Genomic DNA, 22,589 nt, shown 5'->3' on the forward strand with positions numbered 1-22,589 from the left:
GGCAGTCAACATACGACACATTCAACCCCCCCCACCACCACCATCACACTATGGTATGCTGCTGCAGACACCCCTCTTCATGGTATATGCAGGAGCCTTACTACATCAATGAAAAATGTAGAAATCGGTAGAACTCATCAGAGATTAAAGCTGTTTGTTTCTGCTTGTAAACTGAAATCTACCTGACGTTTCACATGCTTTGGGACAGGCTAACCCACATTAGCAGGAACAAGGTCCTAAGAGTGGCACCATCCTACCTGTTTTCTGTCTCCAATTCATTCTTTCGGAGATTGGCATCATCCAAGAGGCTTTGCAGCAAGGCGATCTTCTCATTGTCAGACCCTTCTTGGTCAAGCTTCAACATTTTGTTTTCATGCTGAAGGCGAATGAGTTTTTCCCTTGAGAAAAGATGAGAGCCTTTGAAAAAATACAGACCATAGGTCTCGAAGAGGAGCGGGAAAATCATTTCACCAAACTATAAATAGAACTTTTAAATGGCTTCTCCAAATTTAAAGTAGCAAACAAAGAAAGGGGAGAAATCATCAACTAAGCCAAGTTTCTATGCACTTTCTATAGTCATATCTTTTTAAAAATAAAATCTTTACTTAACAAAAAAAACTAAGCCAAGTCACCAAACTGATATTAAAAACAACAACTAATCTTAGAGAAAAGTACATTTATTTATTTATTTAAAATTATGCCCCATTTTACCAGTGAATACTCAGAGAATGTCTTTTAAACACACAGAGCAAGTAATATACACTCACACACACAGGAATTTATTCAAAGGGTGTAAAAACTCATCAGTTTGTAATAATAGGAATCATTTGACAGATGCCCACTATAAAAGAAGCAGGAAGGACTTTTCTAAATAGAAGAGTGTTGCAGGCCCTTCTAAATGCCACCAGAGAAGGAGTTTTTTGCACATCTTCTGGCAGTGCCCCCAAACAAAGGAGCAGCTACAGAGTGTGCTACTTTTAGGAGGTGTCTATCACTCTAGTTAAAGGAACAGATAAAACGGACTGGCAAGAAGCTGAAGCACAGACTAATACCAAGAAAGGTGTGCCCAAGGACTCTAAAGGTAAGAATCTTCACCTTGGAATCCAAAAACAAGCTGGTGACCAGCACAGTCGCTTCAATTCTTGTGCACTGTGCTCACAACATCTTACACCCACAGGGAAACAAGCGGTAGCATTTTACACTAGCTAGCTTCCAGGTAACCTTCAGGGGCCATGCATAAACCAGGTATCAGGGGCCCAACTTGACAAAAAGAGGACTGTATGACTTACTTGATTTCAGGGGTAACAATTTCTGCTGCTAAACTGTCTGAAGACTCCTGACCTTCCAGTGGTAACAATCCTGGGATGGGAAGACAGAAAAAAAAGAAAGGAAAAATGTAAATTATTGAAACTGTGTACGGATATAACTTACGTCATGGTCATGATGAAGCTAAATTAAAGCAATTTTAAGTCCCGCTGTTTTCAGGAGAGATTTAAAATATTCTGTAATTCTCTAACTAAAATCAACAATACATCAAACTGCTTAATTTTAGCTGTATAGTGCTTTTTTTAAAGACTAAGTAACATGGAATATAAAGATATTTTTAACATCTTTTCCTTATATATATGAAGAAATTCTAGGGTTCTTTTTAAAACTTTGCTCTGATATGCACTGATTAAATGAAGCCAAACAGTTTTTCATTCATGGTTTATTTGCCTATGGTGCTCAGTTTACAGGGTTTCTATTTGCCTTCAGCTCCTGGACTAGAACACTTCAACACTCATAAACTCTTTGCGTGGCACAGTAGCTCTCCACAGGCACTGCTAGCTGGCAGAAGACCTACCAGGTCTGCCATGATCAGCTGGTAAATTTAACTCACCATTTAGAAATTTGTTAAGTTACAGGGTGGGTATATCATCCGTGTCAGAAACGAGGGCAACTGCGAACATTTACTAGTAATTCTTCAGAGACCAGAGAAAAATGTCAGAAAACAAACTACCTGCCCACAAGCAAATGATCAAATTTCCTTTTTACAGTTTACTACAACTCTGTGGCAAATGCTCAGAACAGGCATCATGGACTCGCAGGGTTGCATCCTACAAATCATGAGCTCAAGAATCATGGGATCTCCTCCCTCACCCCCAACCAACATACATGGAGCCGTTTCTGATCCTGAAATTGGGAATGGCTTGTGGGGCAATGGGAGAGTGGGCAAGATCCTGTGAAGCAGAAGAACTTGCATGTACTAACAACGGCACGAGTCAGGCAGCTGCAATGGGGAGGGAGGGGAGGCAAAATCACTCCTTTGTTCTCTTCCATGAGCACAGCTCCAATCACATAAGAGGCAGAAGGGTGATCTCATTCCCTTTCCCCTGCCCACTCCAGCCACCGAGCCAGTACACACAAGTCCTCAGCCCGGGACGGAAGAAGAGAGAAGAATCCAAACCATCAGTGCGTTCTTGCTGGTGGTTCACAGCATCCAAACCACTCATTCCAACATTTACCAATACATGTCAAGAATCTCCAAATGCCTTCCAATAAACTTGGGTTTCACCCTAATTCACCACCAAGTGGTACCATTTTACCAACAAGGTTGGGAAATGTCCAGAACAGAAGAGAAACAAATTGGTCTAGCACATTTCTGTGTATACAGTATTATGACTTCTCTAAAGGTTTGCCAGAATATACTACTAATAATTTATCCCTTTCAAATAATCAGTATCAGATATTATAAAACAGGGAAAGATACGGGGCTGGAGGAAATCTTCTTCTGGAGAGTCACAATAGCACAGTGCTTTAAAATTTCTCACATTGAAGGGAGGAAGAGTTCTGGCAGATCTATCTTTTTTGTTACCTGAAGTGGTAAGCTGTCCTTCTTGGGCTTGTACACATCGAATCTCTTCAATTGTTTCTTTTAAAGAGTCTCTCTCTGTCCTTAGCCGCTATAGGAATGAAAAAGTGCGGCCAGTATTAGACTTAATTTTGCAAGTCAGATCATTGATCTAATGCTACATGGGTTTCACTGTATGGCATTTTAGTTGTGTACATATCTAAAACAGCCTTTCACACAAATGACATACAAAATAACCTCCCGCAATGGTCCGTGCATGGGTGCTTGTGTTAAGGCCACCACTGCCCAATCTTCTGGCACTTCAGACCAATCCACATCGTGATGTAAATGACAATATCAATGTGGCTGTTCCCATTAACTGGATAATTGTACTCGCCACTCCAGAAAGGGACATAGGCAACATGATGTGATGCGAAGGGCTGTTCCATACACTCCCCCACATTTGCACAAATGACAATCTAGAGCCTGCCATCCCCCATTTAATGCTTTCTCAAGTCTTCCTCCTGCTTGATGCCTTGTAATATGTGCCTGGGGGATGGGTTGGAGGGAAAGAAGGTGTGAATATGCTTAAGCACACTGCGTGCTACTCATGCAGTGCAATCTTATGCAGAGTTATTTTAGTCTAAGCCCACTGATACTCATGTGTTTGGAGTAACTGTATAGGATTGCACTGCAAAGCTTCTAACCTAATGCTCTAGCATATGATTATACTCTATGAGGAACCACATTTGCAAACACCACAATGTGGCTGCAATGCAAAACAACAGTTGTGTATTGAGTTGTCTTTCCCCAATTCTCAATAATAGAAACTTCAAATTTTCCTCATTTATGTTATTTTAAAAACATTAACATCCCCGTCTTCCATAAGCTCAGAGCAACTAATATCACTATAATGTACGTTTCCCCGTTCCTGCCAGCCAAAAATGCGGAACAGCAGGATCTGAGGCCAGTAGCAGTGTACAGACCAACAAGACTTCCAGAGTATGAGCTTTCGAAAGTCAAGCTCTCTTTGTCAGCTTGCCTCTCAGAAGCTCATGCCCTGGAAATCTTGTTGGTCTTTAAGGGGCTACTGGACTCGGATCTTGCTGTTCTACTGCAGACTAACATGGCTAACCACGTGAAACGATATGGAACAGGGCAGTGAAACACATTTAATAACAGGACAAGATGCTCTACACATTTCTGAGGGTGGAGAGGGGGATTAGACATAGGACTGCCATTTTCCACAGAAGCCCAGTATTGTAACACTTAGTTCTGTGCAAAGAACACATAAATGCAAAACAGGCAGTTATTTTTTCAGAAACTTGAAATCAATTTATTTTCCGCACTGACTTATAAAAGTTTCAGTTTCAGAAGCCCATACAAATACCAAATGTGTGAACAACATATGGCTCTGCCAGGCTTGTAGGTTGGCGGAAGGGGTGACAATGTGAAACAACAAACACTTAAAAACACAATGAAGTACGTTTAAATATAGTTTATTTTCAATCCAAGCAACAGACAAAAGGTGAATGCAGAAAAACGGTAAGGCAGTAGCAAGTATAGGGTAGATCAGAACAGGGCAGATGGAAATATAGGACTGGTAAAAGAATGATTTTGCTGGGGGAGGGGTTATTCTAGAAGAGATGCCTCAACAGGATATGCAAAGTGGGAACTAGGTATCCAGAGCACAGTGGGGGGAAAATACACCAAAGACAGAAGCGAGAACAGAGAGAGCTGGCTGAAGAAAAGCTCGTGCCAAAACAGGGGGAAGAAAATATACAGGCAGGAGTAGAATGACAGCAAATATTTGAAAAGAATATGGATTAGGAATGAGATGGTGATCCAGTGCAAAGAACAAACTGCAGCATCCTACAAAATCTGCTCCATTTATTGCAATCTAACGCTATACAAGGACTTTTGTTCCACACTTTGTTAGGAACAAAGGAAAAGAAGCGTTTTTGGCCATGCTGATGTTGGGCTGCAGCTGGACCCACTCCAGTGCCACTGTTCAAGATTTCTTTTATTCACTCTGGGCAAACATCTATTGCAGAAGACTGACTGAGGGCATGCCTCATTATACGGCAATGGTGATTTCCAGAGAAGAATTCTCAACTGGAGAAAGAAAAGGATAGAGAAGACTACTGGCAAACAGGACAAAGGCATGACAGATATTGATGAAAGCGGGCAAGAGTAAAGCGAACAAGTGAAGATCTCTGCCTTCGCCTTATGCATCTTAAAGAGGAGAACAATGCATCCGGAAGATGTCATCAAATATATAAGCCAGTAAAAGGGAATCTAAAAAGGCAGTCACAAGAAATATATCTGGAAATTATCTGTGTAATCATGGTGGATGAAAACCACAGGCACAAAGAAACAGAGTGGGAGACAAGGAGGACCAGAAAAAAAGGACTGGGACCATTTAAGAGCAGAAGACATGGGGAAAGAGACTGCGTCATGGAAACAGCCACTGGAAACAGTATAAATGAATGGCAAAGATGGCAGAGCTGAAGGAAAGTGCTTAGATTCACTCAAGTAGACTCACTGCATTTCACAGACATCCTTTGGTAAGGATAAAGGGATACACTTAATCTGAATTCATAAAGAGATGGTAACGGAGTTGCCTTAGGATAGAAGGCTGTTTCTATCACAGAAGAAAAGGCTGCATTTATGATACGTACATCTTTTTCTTTTTGTAGACTGTCTACTTTTTCTTTCAGCATCTTGAACTCAAATTCTAATTTGTCTGCCTTCTTGGATTCTTCAGAGAATCTATTCTGGAGTTCAACTACCTGTAAGAGCAAGAAGGGATCACTGGTCACCAATACTACAACAACAACAAAAAGCACAAATCATCCTAGGAGCTGTTTGGCAGACGTCCTTCCACTTCGCTTGGCAAAGTCTGACTCTTCCCTGCAGGCCAAGAAGCACTCCGCCAGCAGCTCTTCCACCAGCACTTAAGCTGGAGGAAGGCGTAAAACTTTGCCGAGCAGAATGGCAGGATACATGCCGCTGTCCCGGTCCATGAGACTCAGCAGTCATCCATTGTACTGTCTAAATGATGATAGGATACCGGTTATTTTTATAAGCGACAGACGGTTTCAGACACACACCTCTCCCTCGATAAGAGAATAGCATCGATAGCTATTTTTACTCAATGGTCATAAACATTCAATGTATTTCCCTTCCATTTTCAATGGATGAAATAATGAAGTTGATACAAATACCACTCAATCTGCTGGTTTACTGGCAATAACAACAAGGGATGGGGGGTTTAGTGTTAGCACTGCAAAGTCAATCTCGTTAATGGAAGTAAAATCTGTTTTCCTATAGTTATTCTAAGATGTAGTCTGAGACTGCAATGTGCATCACTACAGTTCAGCCACAAGCAACTTATTCCCCAGCACAGCTGCATACAAACAGTTTCATCTGTTAACAGTTCTCAGTCCTTATTATTAGAACCTTTTCCTTTCTGAGCCAATAACTTTTTGAAAAATGGTAAAATTGTTCACAGCCCTATTGGAGTGGTGGAGAGTGCCTTCAAGTCATAGCTGACTTATGGCAACCCCCCGTTGGGTTTTCATGGCAGGAGACTAAGAGCGGAGGTTTGCCATTGCCTGCCTCTGCAACCCTGGTCTTCGCTGGAGGTCTCCCATCCAATTACTAACCAAGGCCGACCCTGCTTAGCTTCTGAGATCTGACAAGATCAGATGCTGATGAGCTCACCTGGGCTATCCAGGTCAGGGCTCACAGCCCTATTAGAGAAGCAAAAACAGAAATGGAAAAATGCTGTTTTCTCACAACATGGGGAAAAGTCTGAGGACTGAGCTGACAATGAAAGAAAAAATGTATATAAAAATCATAAGCAGGAATTTTTGAGGAAACATAGTCCCCAATTTCTGGTTTGTTTTGGAGGAGGAGGAAATCAGTTTTTTGTCACTTCCCTTTTTACCATCCTTCCCATTTCATTATTACGTTTATAAAAATACATTGATCAAAAAGATTGTCCAATTATTATGTCACAAAGCACTGCTTTGCTGGAATACTAGGAAGGTACATGGAAAGCAACTGATTATAAAAAGTAAATATTAATAAGAATTGCCAGGTTAATGGGAATATGTAAAATCATATATTTCGTTAATATACGACAGCTTCCAATCAAATATGTAACTGTTAAATAATGAGCAGCATTTTAAAACCTTGAAGGAAAAAATACTTTCAGATCTTCTCTGCTGCAGAGGGACTGTTAAGACACATATCTCTAACAAAGTAAAATGTGTGTTCAGGCTCTTAAGGGAGACCAAGCTAACAAACTTTTAAACTCACCTTCACAGATGAAGCCACACAAGAAATCAAAGGATGTGGCAAACATATAAAGATTTCAATCCTGTCATTCTTCCCAGCACAGTGCAACATAACCACCAATCATCTGCAGTATGTTGGGGCTGAGGAACTACTACGTTTCATTGTTGGGTGCGGGGGGGGGGGGTGTTGTGTTGAACCAGGTCATCCCAGGTGGAGTGCGTGCATCTTTCTAAAAACTACAAAACTACATTGCATTGATCTTTCAAGAAGAATTCCCTGGCCACTGTTTGGCTGGGAAACAGAAGGAAATACACATTAGCTAGCTACATGTAAGTGAGGAAATTTCAGTGGCTGCAATTTTACACACACATTTTTCTCACCTGTCTCTTATAAGTTTCCAGCTGACTCCGGGCTGCGTTGGCTTTCCTCAATTCTTCTTCCAAGCTTACAGTGTTTTGCATGTACATTGTGTTCTTCTCCTCCAGGAGTTTCACCTGTCGCCGAAGATCCCCTAAATCTTCCAGCTTCTTTTTATAGGATTCCACCTGGCTTTCTAACTTGGCAACTTTGTCAGAGGAATGCCTGGGAGGAAGGGATATTACAGAGATTCAGAAATGCTCACTTACACAGATGAGGGTTTTAAAAAAAATGATTCATAAGGCTTCTCTGAAAAAATCTTTGCAAGACGTACGAAACCGATTATGTAAAAAAGACTGGGCTATATTAAAATTCAAAGCTAATTAGAAATGCTCCCCAATTTATTTTCATCTATCCTACTAGAAAATGTTTGAACCAGCTAAATATTTCTTCTACTTAACACTTCCAAAATATCAATGCTCTTCAGGTTACTCAGATGCAATGCGTTACCTTCCCCTGAGACGAAGGGCTGCTTTAGCAGAATTCCCCTGAGAAGTGCTATTGTAGTCATTGAACAGATCAAGTTGATTCAACTGCCCGTATCTTTTTTAGCTGCCCCCATTACAATTTACTTTGCAATCAATATATTACTCCCTGAACTGAACATCTACAGAATATGTCTGAACAACAGAAATTAAAGATCTTGCTGTCAGGCAAGATTTTTTTTTTTAAAAAAAGGTACATGTGATCTAACCGTATTTATCCAGGTTAAAGGGATAAATGGGATATTTATAAAATACTTGGCAAGTAGGCTGTTAAGTTACAAGGAAAGGAAAAATTTACTTCATTTGAACACTATCTTTCTCCCCAAAGGGGACCCAAGCCAGCTTACATCATTCTCCTCTTCTCCATTTGATCCTCACACCAACCCTGTAGGGTAGGGTAGGTCAAGAGTGTGTGACTGACCCAAGGCCACCCAGCAAGCTTCCATGGCACAATGGGGACTGGAACATGGATTTCTCATATCCTAGTCCAACACTCTAACCGCTACACCACGCTGGCTCTTGGAGAAACTGACTGGCACAAAATCAACTTCAATGGCAGAAAGAAGATTCAAACCAGTGTCTCCTAGGACTGAGGTTCAACACGCTAACCGCTACACCACACTGCTTTTAAGTTTAAAGCAACTGCTGAGAATAATCTAAGAAAATGGTTGAACCCATAGCTGAAGGAAGTTTTTTTTAAAAAAAAACACGCCACACTCTTCAAGTCATCACACTGAAACCCTGCATGCATAGTGGTACCCCGCCCCCTCCCCGCACAATGACTCTTTCAGACAGGTTGAGAGATGATGATAGGCCCAAGATCATATAGTGAGCTTTAGGACAAGGCAGGGATCTGAACCTGAGATTTCCAGCCCATCAGCTCTTAGCCTGCTATACCACATTCTCTCTCTTTTATGCATCTTTTCTTCAGCTATTTTCCCCACTGTTTGCTTCTCTGATACCTCTTATCAAACTTTTCAGCTCATCTTTTTACACTATGTGCTCTTCAGTTTGAGTAGTAGTTAAGAGCGGCAGGACTATAATCTGGAGTACCGGGTTTGATTTCCCACTCCTCTGCTTGAAGCCAGCTGGGTGACCCTGGGTCAGTCACAGCTCTCTCAGAGCTCTCTCAGCCCCACCCACCTCACAGGGTGATTGTTGTGGGGATAATAATAACATACGTTGTAAACCGCTCTGAGTGGGTATTAAGTTGTCCTGAAGGATAGTATATAAATCAAATGTTGTTATTATTATTAATGCCCATCAAATTATACTGTTACCCTTTGTGACTTAGGTGGCCTGTGCTGTACTCATGCTTCTGTCCCAAGGTCACCCAGTGAGCTTCCACAGCAGAAAGGTGATGTGAACCTGGGTGTCCCAGACCCTAGTCTGAAACACTAACCACTACATCATGTTGCTGCTGTTGTGGGGGGCTGCTGTTGAACAGTAGCAAGCAGCCAGTCCTGGGTGAGTCATGCAAGTCATGTGGGGTTTTATTTTACTTTACTTCATTTATATCCTGTCTTTCTCCCCAATGGGGATCCAAAAAGGTTCACATTATTCTGCTTTCCTCCATTTTATACTCACAACAACCCTACGAGGTAGGTTAGACTGACTGGCCCAAGGTCACCCAGCAAGCTTCCATGGCAGAGAGGGGATTCAAACCTGGGCCTCCCAGTTCCTAGTCTGACACTAACCACTACACTGCACTGATATCAAATCACTCAGTGGTTGCTGCCAGGTCTGTTTCTCTTGAGTCATCTCTCAAAAGCCAAAACAACCCTAGAAAGTACTCTGCCCCCTCTTTCTGCCTTTAAATGACAGAAATCAAGGCTTGAAGGCTGGCAGTATTGTGTGGTTCCCCCCTTAGCAACAGCCACTAAAGGCATTCATTTCTTAAAGCTACAGGTGCTACTTCTATCATTTTGGGGGCTTTAACTCCTCCAATGGTATTTTTTTAAGATTTCAGATTTTTCTGCACACCTGGACATTTTTCAAGTTTGCAGAAAGATCCCTCTTGTCAATTAATGGCTCCAATGTCCTGGCTTAAGTATACACAAATCTGGCCTTTTTGAGAATTAGAAATATTGATACTATTAGAGTACCGAAAGGAAAGTCACAGAGGTCTACAGGAATCATTTCTGCCATTGCCCGTCATTAACCATTTTTGTCCTCTTCACTCACACTCGTCATCAATGTTTTATGTTGCATGGTTAAAAACACGTTATTTTTGACCACGCAGGTTCTGCACCTACTTCTGGGGAATGGTGCATTTCACCAACAGATGCCTAAAATTAGTTTAGTTTTCAATCAAGACTAGATTACTGGTCCACCATTTGGAACCTTGAGGGCAAGGAATTACAAAGTATGTAAAAATAGTACCTTGAACCTTAAAAGTTAAGTTTTGTTCCCAATTTAAAAGTTTTTTTTTAAAACCCTCTGAACTTCTTATTGATTTACTTTCTTTAAACTCCACCTTTCTTCCCAATGGGTACCCAAGATGGCTTACATAATTCTCCCCTCCTCCATTTTATCCTCACAATAATCCTGTGAGGTAGGCTGGGCTGAAAGTATGTGACTGGCTGAAGGCCACTGTCAGGACCAGAGACCCTCTGCTTCCATCTGCAAGCGCTGCTCACAGCCACTTCGAACCCCTAGAAGCCTCCTGGAGGACTCTGACGTATTTGTTGAGACTTTTCAGTCTTTGGGTTCATCCTGGGTAAATATGCACACAGATAGCAAGCACTCTGGACACAGGCTGGTAAAATTATATTAAGGTTTAGTCAAGAAAGTTTCAGGGAATGAATGCCAGGCAGTTACCACTCCAAAAAAGCACGGTGGTGGAAAATTCCCCCAAGTCACTGTTGGGATTTTCATGGCAAGAGACTAACAGAGGAGGTTTGCCATTGCCTGCATCTGCAACCTTGGTCTTTGTTGGAGGTCTCCCATCCAATTACTAATCAAGGCCGACCCTGTTTAGCTATTGAGATCTGATGAGATCAGGCTCACCTGGGCTATCCAGGTCAGGATCCTAACAACTAATCTTTGCTGACTAGGTCCTAACTGACTGCCTAAAATTACTTACGCTAGCTACTTTGCTTCTCTCATTGGCTGGTATTCTTACCACAGCCTCAAGAAAGTCTAGTTTATGCCATGCAATTCTTGTCATGCTGGAAGTATAGGGCATGGAAGCAAACCTCTTTTCCCAAGCAGGCACTGTTTCAGGGCTAACCCATGAGGCAGTGGGCAATCAGGGCTCAGTTGCTTAATCAGCATTGCTAGGCTGGGGCTGTTTTGTGCCAGGCTGTCCAAGACTGCCAGATGTATGTAATTAGCAGCGGTACATTCTCTCCTTAGAGCAGGCCAGAACTAAGCCTGCAAAAACATACAGCCTACACGAGAATGTCAAGCCACACACAGCATAGATTTAATGGCACCTTTTCCTTACAGTCACCCGGCAAGTTTCCATGGCAGAGTGGGGACTCAATCCTGGTCCTGACAGGTCCTGGTCCAACACTCTAACCATTACACCACGCTGGCTGTCACATTCTTGCTTTGTCACATTACTACAACCATTTCTATAGTTACTACTACCTATACTGCCTTCCAAATATTTTCTATTGCAAGGAGCTCAGCAAAACCCAAGTCTTCTGAGCAATTCCAGACAATCTTTAAGGTAGCAGATACCACCTTCACTCAAACTGTACTGTTTCTTTCAACACTGCAGTACAACACAGGCAGATTAAGAATAATTTAGGCCTATATCCTCTGAGCATCTAAGCCTAAGGATATAAAGCTCCAAATCTTGCTCTATCATGCTGACCTCCTTGGCCCAGGCAAGCCTGATCTGGTCAGATCTCAGAAGCTAAGCAGGGTCAGCCTTGGTTAGTAAGGGGATGGCAGACCTCCAACAAAGACCAGGGTTGCAGAGGCAGGCAATGGCAAACCACTTCTGTTAGTCTCTTGCCACCAGGGTTGCCATAAGTCAGCTATGACTTCACAGCAATCTCCACCACCACTACTTGCTCTATCATTCTCTGCATCAGCAATGCTTTAAACAAGTGTACACACCTATGAAGAAAAGTTATCCCTATAGCAGTGAGATGAGCAGTATAAAAGGATGAAGAACCAAGACGGTTAAATATTGTCAACGAGAGCTCCATCTGTACAGAGGGCTGCTCTCTCAAAAAACCCCACCCCCCACACAGTAAATATTAAATGTAAATGTTGTGATAAAAGTTAGTAAAATAAAGGAATACTGAAAAATAATTTTGGGTGTACATCTAAAAGCAATGCCAGTTTGCAAGGCAAAGATATTTCAATGCAAGTACCATAAGAGGTACACAACAGTAACTTGGTACTGGTAACGGAAAAAATTATGTGCATGAAATGGTTTTGATAGTAAGATTATGCAAATAGTGGTTCTGATAAAGCCTGAAAACTGGAAAAATATTTCCAGCCCACATCCAAAGAATCCAAAGGCAGATGATAAAAATAAATACAAAAACACCAGCAGTAAAATGAAAAAGCATGTTAATAAAAACATTCAAAACAAAACACACCGATATCAACACCATCCAAACCACCAAGCCTATTCCTGTAGCAAAACTCAAAAGCCCTCCTAAAAATACAGCTTTACGGGGTTTCCTAAAGGCTGGAAGAACAGAAGCACTTCTGACTTCAATACGAAGTCCCTTCGGTAAGACTGGGGGGGCTACTGAAGAAGTCTACGAATGGACTGCAACCATCCTTACTGCCATGGGAGGTGGGACAGCAAGGTCACGTTGATCTGAGAAGCTTTTACCTGAGCACATCCATCTCGTCCTTCAAAGATTGAGCTTCTTCAGCGAGATTTGTTAATTCTTCATTCTGTTGCCGCAATTCTGTAATTTCTTTCTCTAACTCTTCGCAACGAATTCGATAATCATCCTTTGCTGCTTCTAATCTGTAAGAGAACATTCAGAGCAATTGAAACAAAGAAAACCAAGCAGCCACACAGTTTCTTCTTCCTTTACTGCTCGGCTTGAGGTGCTGAAACCAAAAAGCAGGGATAACAAAGTGGCATCTACCTCTCACGTGCATACAAGTTTTGAATCCAGTATCTTTCACTTGAAGTGAAAAAGGAAAAAAGGGCCTGATAAAATTGTTTTGGGGCCCAAACCAAGCCCCAAATCTGCCAGTTCACCATCTCTGGGCTATACAATCAGACAAGTTTTACAGTGATGGGAAAAATTCCAAGAAAAAAATTCTCTCTAAAGAATTTTTCACATTGTTTTTTATTTGACGTCAAGGGAAATTATTATTGTTGTCAGTGCCTCGTTTGTGTCAAGCTTTTAGCAGTTCACTCAATGTCAGAATTGTTTGCTACTATGAGAATCAGAAAACCCAAGAACAGAAGTAGCTAATAAAGGCAGGCATAATTCATTCAAGTAGGCAACAAGATTGAACAGTTATCTTCTAATGCATAGTTATCAGATGCGCCCTGCTTATCTGCCATGTATGTCTATTATTCTCTACTCTGGGCCTCTGAGAATGTGTAAAGAATGATCTGTGCAACTGTCTGATTATGTAGCCAAGAGTAGCTTATCTTGCAGGTGGCAGCTTTCACTTTCTCGACTGGCATGGGAAAGTGTCCTCGGAATGCCGGCCGGAGCCTTATCTCCCTGAGACATGAAATGAGCTCATCCTTGTCTTCCCCTACCCTACCCCCTCCAACCTCCTAGGCCCTGCGTGCTTAAATTTGAATGGTCTTTATCCCAAGATGGGACTCCTGCCCTATAACTAACATTGCTTTGCCCGTTTACGTCACTTCTGCCAATGCAGTAGTCTGAGCGCACTGATACTGATGGATCTCTAATACAGAAACTTTTACTGGACTCTTGAAGTGTCTTCACTGAAGTAACTGGGGATCTAACTGACAGAGCCTGACAATAGCGTCTGCAGATTTAATGTTTTATTGCATTACAGAACTCTTACCTGAATGTTTCTTCTTGGAGCTGTTCTAACTGCGTCTGTAGTTGCAGGTGTCTACGTCCTGCTGGACTATTAGGATCTTCTATAGAATCCGACTGATTTAACCGTTCCATCAAGATCTGATTTTCAGCAAGCAAACTACTTTTCTCCTCTTGCAGTGCAGCAACCTGTCACCAAAAACAAAATGATGGACAAAAATGTAGCATGGCTTTAAAACACACACATACACCAACAAGCACAAGTCTAAACAAAGAGACTGTAGAACAGCTACCAAGGGACCGACCAGTAAACCATGAAGTCCCTGCTTCAAACCTTGCCTCTGTCACAAACTCAACACACCCGACTAAGCGTGTATAAGTCTGTAGCTAAGATGGTGGAGTTTACTTCAAACTATACACGGCTAGAAACAGACTGACAGAAGTAGCAGCTATCCACTTAGTTCTCTCCTGTCCCTCTGCTAAATCTGCAACACTGAAGTTACAGTATGTTTTAAGGATATAAATACTTTAAAAATTCTAACACGCTATATAAATGCTCCCATCTTATTAATAAAGACAAACCATTACTGCCTTGACAATTATTCTATAATCCTTTAAAAACTCAACTTAAGGATATGCAACTCTCTTATTCTGTGAAGTCAGAAATTCAGTAACAGGATAGTCAATGCACCTGTAGAAGGGATGGGGGACAACACTAGAGCAGGAGTCTCCAACAGGTAGCTTGAGCTACTGGTAGCTCACTGGCTGCTACACTTAAGTTCGTGAATTCCCTAGAAGATCTGTTCTAGGATTTTAGAAGCTTTTATTTCATGAGATTTTTCTTTGTGCTTCTTAGTTTATAGTAAGGATGTGCGATTCGGATATCCGATTCGGTGAAAATACCTGAATCGGACCTGATTCGCAAAGATTTGGGATTTCTGAAATGGCCCCAGCATGCCGGTCCGTTTTGGAAACCCCGGATCAAAGATTCCCGAAGCTATTTATACAGCTTCGGGAAGATTCGGGTCAAGGAGTTTAAATGCCCGTTTTCATGCCGCTGCACAGCAGCACGGAAAGAGGCATTTAAACTCCTGAACCAGCTGCTAGTACGAGGTTTCCCCAACCAGCTGCTGAGTGGAGGCTGCTGGGCTCTGAATGCCCCTTTCTGTGCCACTGCGAGAGGGGTTAGGGAATCTCCCCGCCCCTCTCGCACTGGGTGCAGTATCCTGACGGCGCACAGTCTCCCAAGGCAAGAGAGAAGGGAGAATCTGCCTGTCCCTTGCAGCAGGTCAGCAGCCGCTCTCCCAATGCATGAGGGACGGGGAGATTCTCTTGCCCCTCTCACATCGAGTGAAGAAAATGGCGAGTTGTAGGCTGAAGTCTCCACCTCACTGCCGGGCTGCCACTTTCACCCGCTGCTGTTGGGGCCGGGGAGTTCCCTGGCCCCATCAGCAGTGGATGAAGGGGGTGGTGGGGAAGTGGGCTTCAGCCTCCACCTCACTCCCAAGCACCCCGTTCACCTGCTGCTATCGGAGCCAAGGAGTTTCCAGGTTCCAACAGCAGTGGATGAAGGAGGTGGCGGAGAGGCGGGCTTCATCCTGAACCTTGCCACTGGGTGCCTCATTCACCCATTGCTGATGGGGCCAGGGAGTTCCCTGGCCCCATCAGCAGTGGGTGAAGGGGATGGCGGGGAGGCGGGCTTCAGCCTGCACCTCGTCCCCAGGTCCCTCTTTCACTTGGTGCTGTCGCTCGTTCACCCGGTGCTGACGGAGCCAGGGAGTTCTCGGGCCCCACTCAGCAGTAGGTGAAGGCAGCGGTAGGGAAGCAGGGAGGCAGCAGCAAGGAGGCGGGCTGCTGACCCGATGCCAGGGAGATGGAGAGAGACTCCCCGCCTCCCTGGCATCGGGTGAAGAGGAGGCAGCAGCAGGGGGCTAGTTTAAACTGGCCACTCCGCTCATTGACCCGATGCAGGGGAGACAGGGAATTCCCTCCCTCCCCTCCATCGGGTTAAGAGGAAGCTGTGGGACGGGGATGGGGAAGCTTCAATGTGTTCCAAATCTTTTTGGAGCATTTCGAAACGAGTCTAGAAGCAATTTCCGAAGCAGCTTGCTGTTTCGGAAATTGCTTATTTCCGACTCTTTTTCCAGCTTTGTAAATGACGAAGCGGGAAAACCTAATCTTTTTTTGCCACACAGCCCTAGTTTATAGCAGTAATTCCGTTTCTATTTCAGAACATAACTTGGTAACATGAGGAAGCAGGGGAAAGAATAGCTTGGGATTTTTTTTTTAAATCAAAAGGAGCTCTCTTTCAAGAAAAGGTTGGCAACCTTTTCGCTATCAACTGTCCTAACCCTACAGAGAGAAGATGTTCTATTTAGTTTTAATCACCAAGGAAATGCAACTTTAATACACGCTCAAGCACATGAAATCTTTATAGTAACTGGTATGTTTTAAGTAGCTAGTAAAGGTAAACAGATTTGAGGAACACAGTGTAAATCAAAAATTTCTGTAAAGCACCTTTGGAGAAAGATCTCTAGAATGTGCTCTATAAATCTCTTATTGTCTGAAACATGAGATTCGAAACACCCGGTTATAAATTCACATTTTAACCTTATTGTGAAACGGACTGTTACCTGCATATCTAGTTCATGACATCTCTGAGCAATTTCTTCTTTAGTTGCCAAGGCATCATTTAATTCTTCTGTAGTTTTCTTCAGCTGGGATTTCAAAAACACGTCATATTTTACTTACTAAAAAAAGCACAATGCAGTAATTCCTAATAGTTGTGATCCAAAAGTAGCCATTCACACATGAGTAAGGGAATTCTGCATTACAGGCAGAGTCTTCTTTGACAATTTCTCCACAAAAACTCCCAGTCCCAAAATGGCAGAGGCTTGCCTCTTAGGAGTGCGAGGTGTGGTAGAGAAATCTTCTAAGACAAAAGAGGTTTATAATTACAACTCTTGATCATAGTGCATTTGTACCAAGTTGCTTGGTGACATATTAAGAGGGCAAAATTATTTAACTCAGGGTTTATAAGAGCTGCTGTAGCATAGAGGTTAAGTGGTTAGATTGTAAATCAACACTCTGCTGGTCTGAATCTCGCTTCTGCCATGGGCTCAGCAGGTGACCTTGAGTAAGCCACTCACTCCTCTCAGCCCCACTTCCCCAGCTGTATTGTGAGGATAGTAATAACACTGTCTTCATTCACCACTCTAAGTGGGGCACTGATCTGTCTAGAAGAGCAGTATGTAAGTACACTTGTAATTATATAATCAAGAGATATAGCTGATTAGTAGTTTTATATATATGTACATGAGTTGGAATGCACAATGTGCACATACTAGAAAAAGCACTACAAAGCAAAGTTTTTCAAAACCACTTTTCTTTATAAATGCAAGGACTGAATACTGTCCATTTTTACTGTTTAGGTATATAACACGAAAGACTGGGAAACACAAGGAACAGACAAAGGTAAAACCTGCCTAGCTTGTGGGTTCTACTCCTGCAAGGAGAAACACTGTGCTGGGAATTATTTCTTGGGGTTTCAGAAGAACAGACTAATCTTACCTTTTACCATTAAGTTACAAGAAATAGCCTGTTTCAAGCATTCCATCTGTTTATAAGAGTGCATAGTCTTAAGAAATGGGGATGGATTACCCTCTCCTTTTTTGTATCTTTCTGCTACTACCAAGAATGGCTTGAAAACTAACTTTCACTGAGTACTTATTAAACTATGTCCAACTGCTGGCCGCCAGCCAAGTTTGATGTTCCACCCTTTGCCAGAAAATAAACCCATCTGGTATTTAAAAAAATACAAAAAATTCAAATTCAGTTCAGGACATCATGAGAGCCTTTTCTGTGTTAAATTTTTCTTGTTGACTATTCACTCCACTCGATGAAATAAAGGATGGATTACCCAGTACGATAGGAATACAAGCCCGCTTTCTTTTGAAAATCCTACTCTATCACTTCGGTGTTCTTCAGAAGTCATTATGTCATAGGTTTAAGCACAAATATTAATGGAAAGGCACCAACTATTTTTGACTCCAAGCCAGCCTTGTGTTGCTCAGTTGGCTCAGAGAGCACAGCAGATGAATGTTAACCATTTAGTTTGGCTTATTTGATACACTAACCTCACAAGCCCTTTATTATCAGTTACTAAGTGAAGCTGTCTTCGTCATTTCATAGCCCCTGTGCTTCTGCCCTTGTCTCTCTTAATGGTTCCCATCAATTAGCACTAGAGACGTAAGAACTTGTAAGCAGAAGGAATGAAACTATACTTTGGCCACCAATGTGTTTCAACACAGCAATTATTTCAAGTCTGGCAACAATGTGAGGCTGCAGCTTAAAAAGGAAAGGAGTGCTGATCAAGAATGTGTGGTACTTACTGATGTTAAATTTGCTAACTGGAAACATTTCTGAACTTCTTACCCAAGAAGTAATGAGCATTAATAAAAAGTTTTGCACCTATTTTTTATGTCTTGCATGTTTCCCAATAGCCTCACAAAGGTACTTTTTTTTTTAAAAAAAAAAGCAAAAACAAACAAAACACAATAGAAGCACTTCAGCTCGTGTACAATATGCCAGGAAAACTGCACAATGAGCTCCACTAATAAAAATAAACATCTGGTATTAGATACCTGGCGGTCAAGATCAACGTAAGCATCATTTCCAGCAGAGACTGGAGATTCTTTACTCATCAACTGCAATTAGATTACACTGGATTAGAAAAAGCAAAAGATTTATTTGTATTCGTTTAAGAAACAAGACAGTGTAAAAATATAAGGAAACATTGGAGGTGTACAAAAATGTCAGCATTAAAAGTAAAGAAAGTAACTTACTTTCACTACTTGTTTCTATAAATACAGGCAATATTGGGGGGGGGGGCGCGTCTTTTTCCTTAATACAACAAGACCTCAAAGGCTGAGTCTGTACCAAAACACTTGTCATAGTTGATGTCTCTTTTTAATACCCAGCTATTCCAAAATGATCTGTATTTTTCACACAAACATGGTTCCTATTCTCAGAACTGTATGCTCAAGCAATTTTTTTAAAAAAAACCAAACGAACGCTGATTAATCAATGCAGAATGTTTATAATGGAAGGTGCAAAAATCACACATTTATTTACATGCCAGATTTTATACCGTGTCCTTATAAAAATCAGGACTGACCTTGAGATAGGGTCATAATATTGGACTTTCTAAAATTGTGGAATAACTAGCTCATAGTTTGTGTTAGTGAGCCCAGTTCAATGACACATACAGTGATGTACATAGGTGAACTGGTACAAACATGCAAAAAAATGAGAGACGCTCCAATAATGCATGGGTGGTGCAGAGTTAATAGCCATGAAAGAAAGTGTTACATTCATTGTGTACCAGCTGTAACAGTTTAATGGACGATCCCACACCATAAGCCAAGAGTAGAGTGCAAAACGGTGGGATGGGGATGTGCCCTGCATGCCTTCGTTGTATGAATATAGGACCAGATTATGTTAAAAAACTGCTGGTGAAGACACAGCCTTAATTCCTGTACTATGGGTGGGACCACATTATGGCACCCTTAAGACTTTGTTGTTAATCTAAGATACATGTTTCCCCCTGAACAAGTACAGCTGAAGCAAAAATGCAATATACTAATGGCATGAAAAATATACTTATATAAGAACTATTGTATATTTATAAATTAAGAGTGTCATAGCTCACTAGATACAAGAATAATATTGATATCGCTTAACATAAAATTTGTTTTAATGGTTTGCAGCATTCCAGGATGTTTTGCAAGACACCCAAGACTTCTAGTTCAGGCACATTCCAATCATACTGACAATGTTGTAAGAGGAACTCACCCACAAACCTTTGTTAAGGCAACAGAGCCCCTCTAAAAGCAATTTTTCCACATGGCTCATAAAAATAGGCCAAGAAAGTGAGGTGAACATCAAATGGTCTTGAGAAACCTATTTATTTAGAATATTCAAAAATGTTATGCCTAGTACATTTTGAGTGTGATTTTGTGCAAAACGATGCATGAGCTATTTTCTGCTTTGGCAGGCACTTGAATAAATTGTTTTCTTAGCACTTTGAGGTTCAGCTCACAGTGAGATTTTAAAACTGATCCTGTTTTTCTCCTTTTCCATAAAGACGAGCATTTTTAAAGTGTCCTGGATCCTAGGAATACTAGCAAACATTCTGAATTCTAGGAACAGAATTCAGTAAACCATGAATACAAATTGGAGGAAATGTAATCTTTAACGTACTGTATTGAGAAGTGGCTCTTACTCACTTCTCATAAGGAGTCAGGGGGGGTCCCCATGTTCCCTACGAGCAGTATTTGGGGGCTTCAGTGAAATGGGGATGCAAGAAAGTCCCATTTTGCTGATGGCAGTCTTTCCCCCCGGATCCAACCCAATTTCTCCACCCCAGTTGAAAAAGGGAAGAACTTCAAGTGCCTGAAGGGAACAATAATCGAAAAACCTGGCACCGGATAAGTAGGTCTCTGGATTATCCTCATCGCACTGCCTGTTAATATTTCTCCCACACCAGGCGAAAGCCTAACAGAGAAGCATATTGTTGAACCATGGGATCTCCTCAATACTAAAATGAATTAGTTGCACCATACTTAAGAATCACTTTGTTTCTGCATGCCACAGGATAGGATTTACATTTTTCCCTTTAATTGGGATTTGAAAGTTGGAATATGGGCACCTTTTGAGGAATTTGCTTTAAATACTCGTAAAATCATTTCAAGAGACTTTCCCCTTCCAGAAAAACCTAGCCATCCAGTGATAACCATCCAGTTATAAAACCTGTTTAACATACATACCAATATGATGTAATAAGACTGACAAAGGTGGTTAAGAAAAGAAATTCTAGCTGACTTCATAAAGTGAAAGATCATTGCGATACAGTGGGATTCAAAGACACTTTAGTCCAAGTTAAACCATCTGAAGTGTTCAAACTGAAGCTTAAGACTAAAACACATTTTATTCAACTTGTATTGGATAATCAATCCTTTTACTAGCACAAAACAAGAAACTGTAATGTTCCCTACTTTTCTCCTCTTTTTTTCCTTCTCTTTAACAAGATCCAAAGGCTGCACAATCATACTTCTCAAAATGTATTAAAATTCATGGTATGATCCAGCCACAGTTTGGGTTATGTTGTGTACACTGTAAAATATTTAAGCACAGGTTGAACTGTGCACAGATAGAATAAAAGGAGTTAAGTAGCTGGGTCAGTCCCTCATTTCTACACTTATTTTCATTTAATAATAAATATGAAGACATTATTACTGTATATTATGCTCATGTGCAAGTATTAGTTATCAGACAACTGATGCCCAGTTTTAGTTGACCTTAAAACTATTTTGCCAGAGTTTGACTTGATGTCAAAAGATTCTTATTAAACCTTCCTGATATTAATGGAAATGAAGTTCAGTCATCAAATCCTGTGATGCTAATTCAACTAGCACTTCTGAAGTACTGTGGGAGCCACAGGGAAGGAAAGACAAAGGAAGGGAACCAAGTATCAGCATCCAGAAGTATAAATCTTCTAGATTTAAAGAAAAGTGGAACATTTAAATGAATTCTATAATGTACATTAGAAAAAAATTTACTTTCCTTACCAAAGGAAAAAAATTCCGATTTCTCAGAACTTCCCATCTTTATGTAAATTGCTTCTTTTTTGTGTAAATTAAACCAAAAGAAGCAGCCCTGATTAATGAACAGGTTATATTACAGACCAGAGCCAAATCCCTTACCTCCTGGATGGCTGTCATGACAACGTGTTGAACAGACTCCTCCATCATCATGATGGTCTGGATGTATTCTGTAAAAAGAGCCATTTGGGCACGTGATATAATTTGAACCATACACACTCAAGCCACGTACACGCGTTTTGTTAGCTTTGCATGACCTTTAATGCAGTTCACTAGTAAGCTGTGGAACAATATAGGTGTCCTTTTATCTGTGACAACCAACTAAAAGTGGTCGGAAAAGAGCAGATAAATGATTTTTAGTTAGCAGAAAAAATATAGTCTACTAATCTAGTTTTTTAGTAGCTTCAAAGCTTTATAAGAAACTAATCCACACAGGTGTGCAATGATGTCTTGAATTGGCTTTAGCAAAGTATCACATGATTAAAAAAGCAGTGTTGCACTTACCTGTAACTGTTGTTCGTCGATTTCTTTCTGTGCAGACCCACATTGGGACTGTGCCTGTGCAGGCCGGCTCCGGGGAGAGATTTCTAGCTCTAAAGTGCTAAGAGGGATGCTCCAATAATCTGCACAAGCGTGGCGTTTTCCCGCCTGATCAATGCAGAGCGCCCCTTTATCCCTCAGTTCTCCTATGCTGCCAAAACGTGAGCTTAATTCTCTTTCTCCTCTCAGCAGGGTAGGAGGGAAGGAATGTGTGTCTGAACAGAAAGAACTCGACGAACAACAGTTACAAATAAGTGCAACATTGTTTTTGTCTTTGTTCTTCTGCGTAGCCCCACATTGGGAGTATAGCAACCTACTCACCAATGGGGGTGGGTGTGAGGAGATTCTATGCGAATAATGACTGAAGCACTGCATTCCCCACAGCTGCATCTGATCTGCA

General features: G+C 41.5%; 1 protein-coding gene across 1 annotated transcript in view; it reads right to left on the reverse strand.

Annotated features, from left to right (window-relative positions):
• HOOK3 (hook microtubule tethering protein 3) overlaps nt 1-22,589 on the reverse strand; it is an 88,293-nt gene that overhangs the window by 17,235 nt on the left and 48,469 nt on the right. Inside the window, exons 6-15 of the mRNA XM_054986196.1 lie at nt 21,752-21,819; nt 18,632-18,694; nt 16,622-16,705; nt 14,014-14,177; nt 12,842-12,982; nt 7,516-7,717; nt 5,512-5,622; nt 2,855-2,942; nt 1,290-1,359; nt 258-398 (exon numbers count right to left, since the gene is read on the reverse strand). Of these exons, the coding sequence (XP_054842171.1) occupies nt 258-398; nt 1,290-1,359; nt 2,855-2,942; nt 5,512-5,622; nt 7,516-7,717; nt 12,842-12,982; nt 14,014-14,177; nt 16,622-16,705; nt 18,632-18,694; nt 21,752-21,819 (1,132 nt within the window). The remainder of the gene's footprint in view (nt 1-257; nt 399-1,289; nt 1,360-2,854; nt 2,943-5,511; nt 5,623-7,515; nt 7,718-12,841; nt 12,983-14,013; nt 14,178-16,621; nt 16,706-18,631; nt 18,695-21,751; nt 21,820-22,589) is intronic.

The sequence above is a fragment of the Eublepharis macularius genome, chromosome 8 (assembly GCF_028583425.1).
Source record: "Eublepharis macularius isolate TG4126 chromosome 8, MPM_Emac_v1.0, whole genome shotgun sequence".
Classification (NCBI taxonomy): Eukaryota; Metazoa; Chordata; class Lepidosauria; order Squamata; family Eublepharidae; genus Eublepharis; species Eublepharis macularius.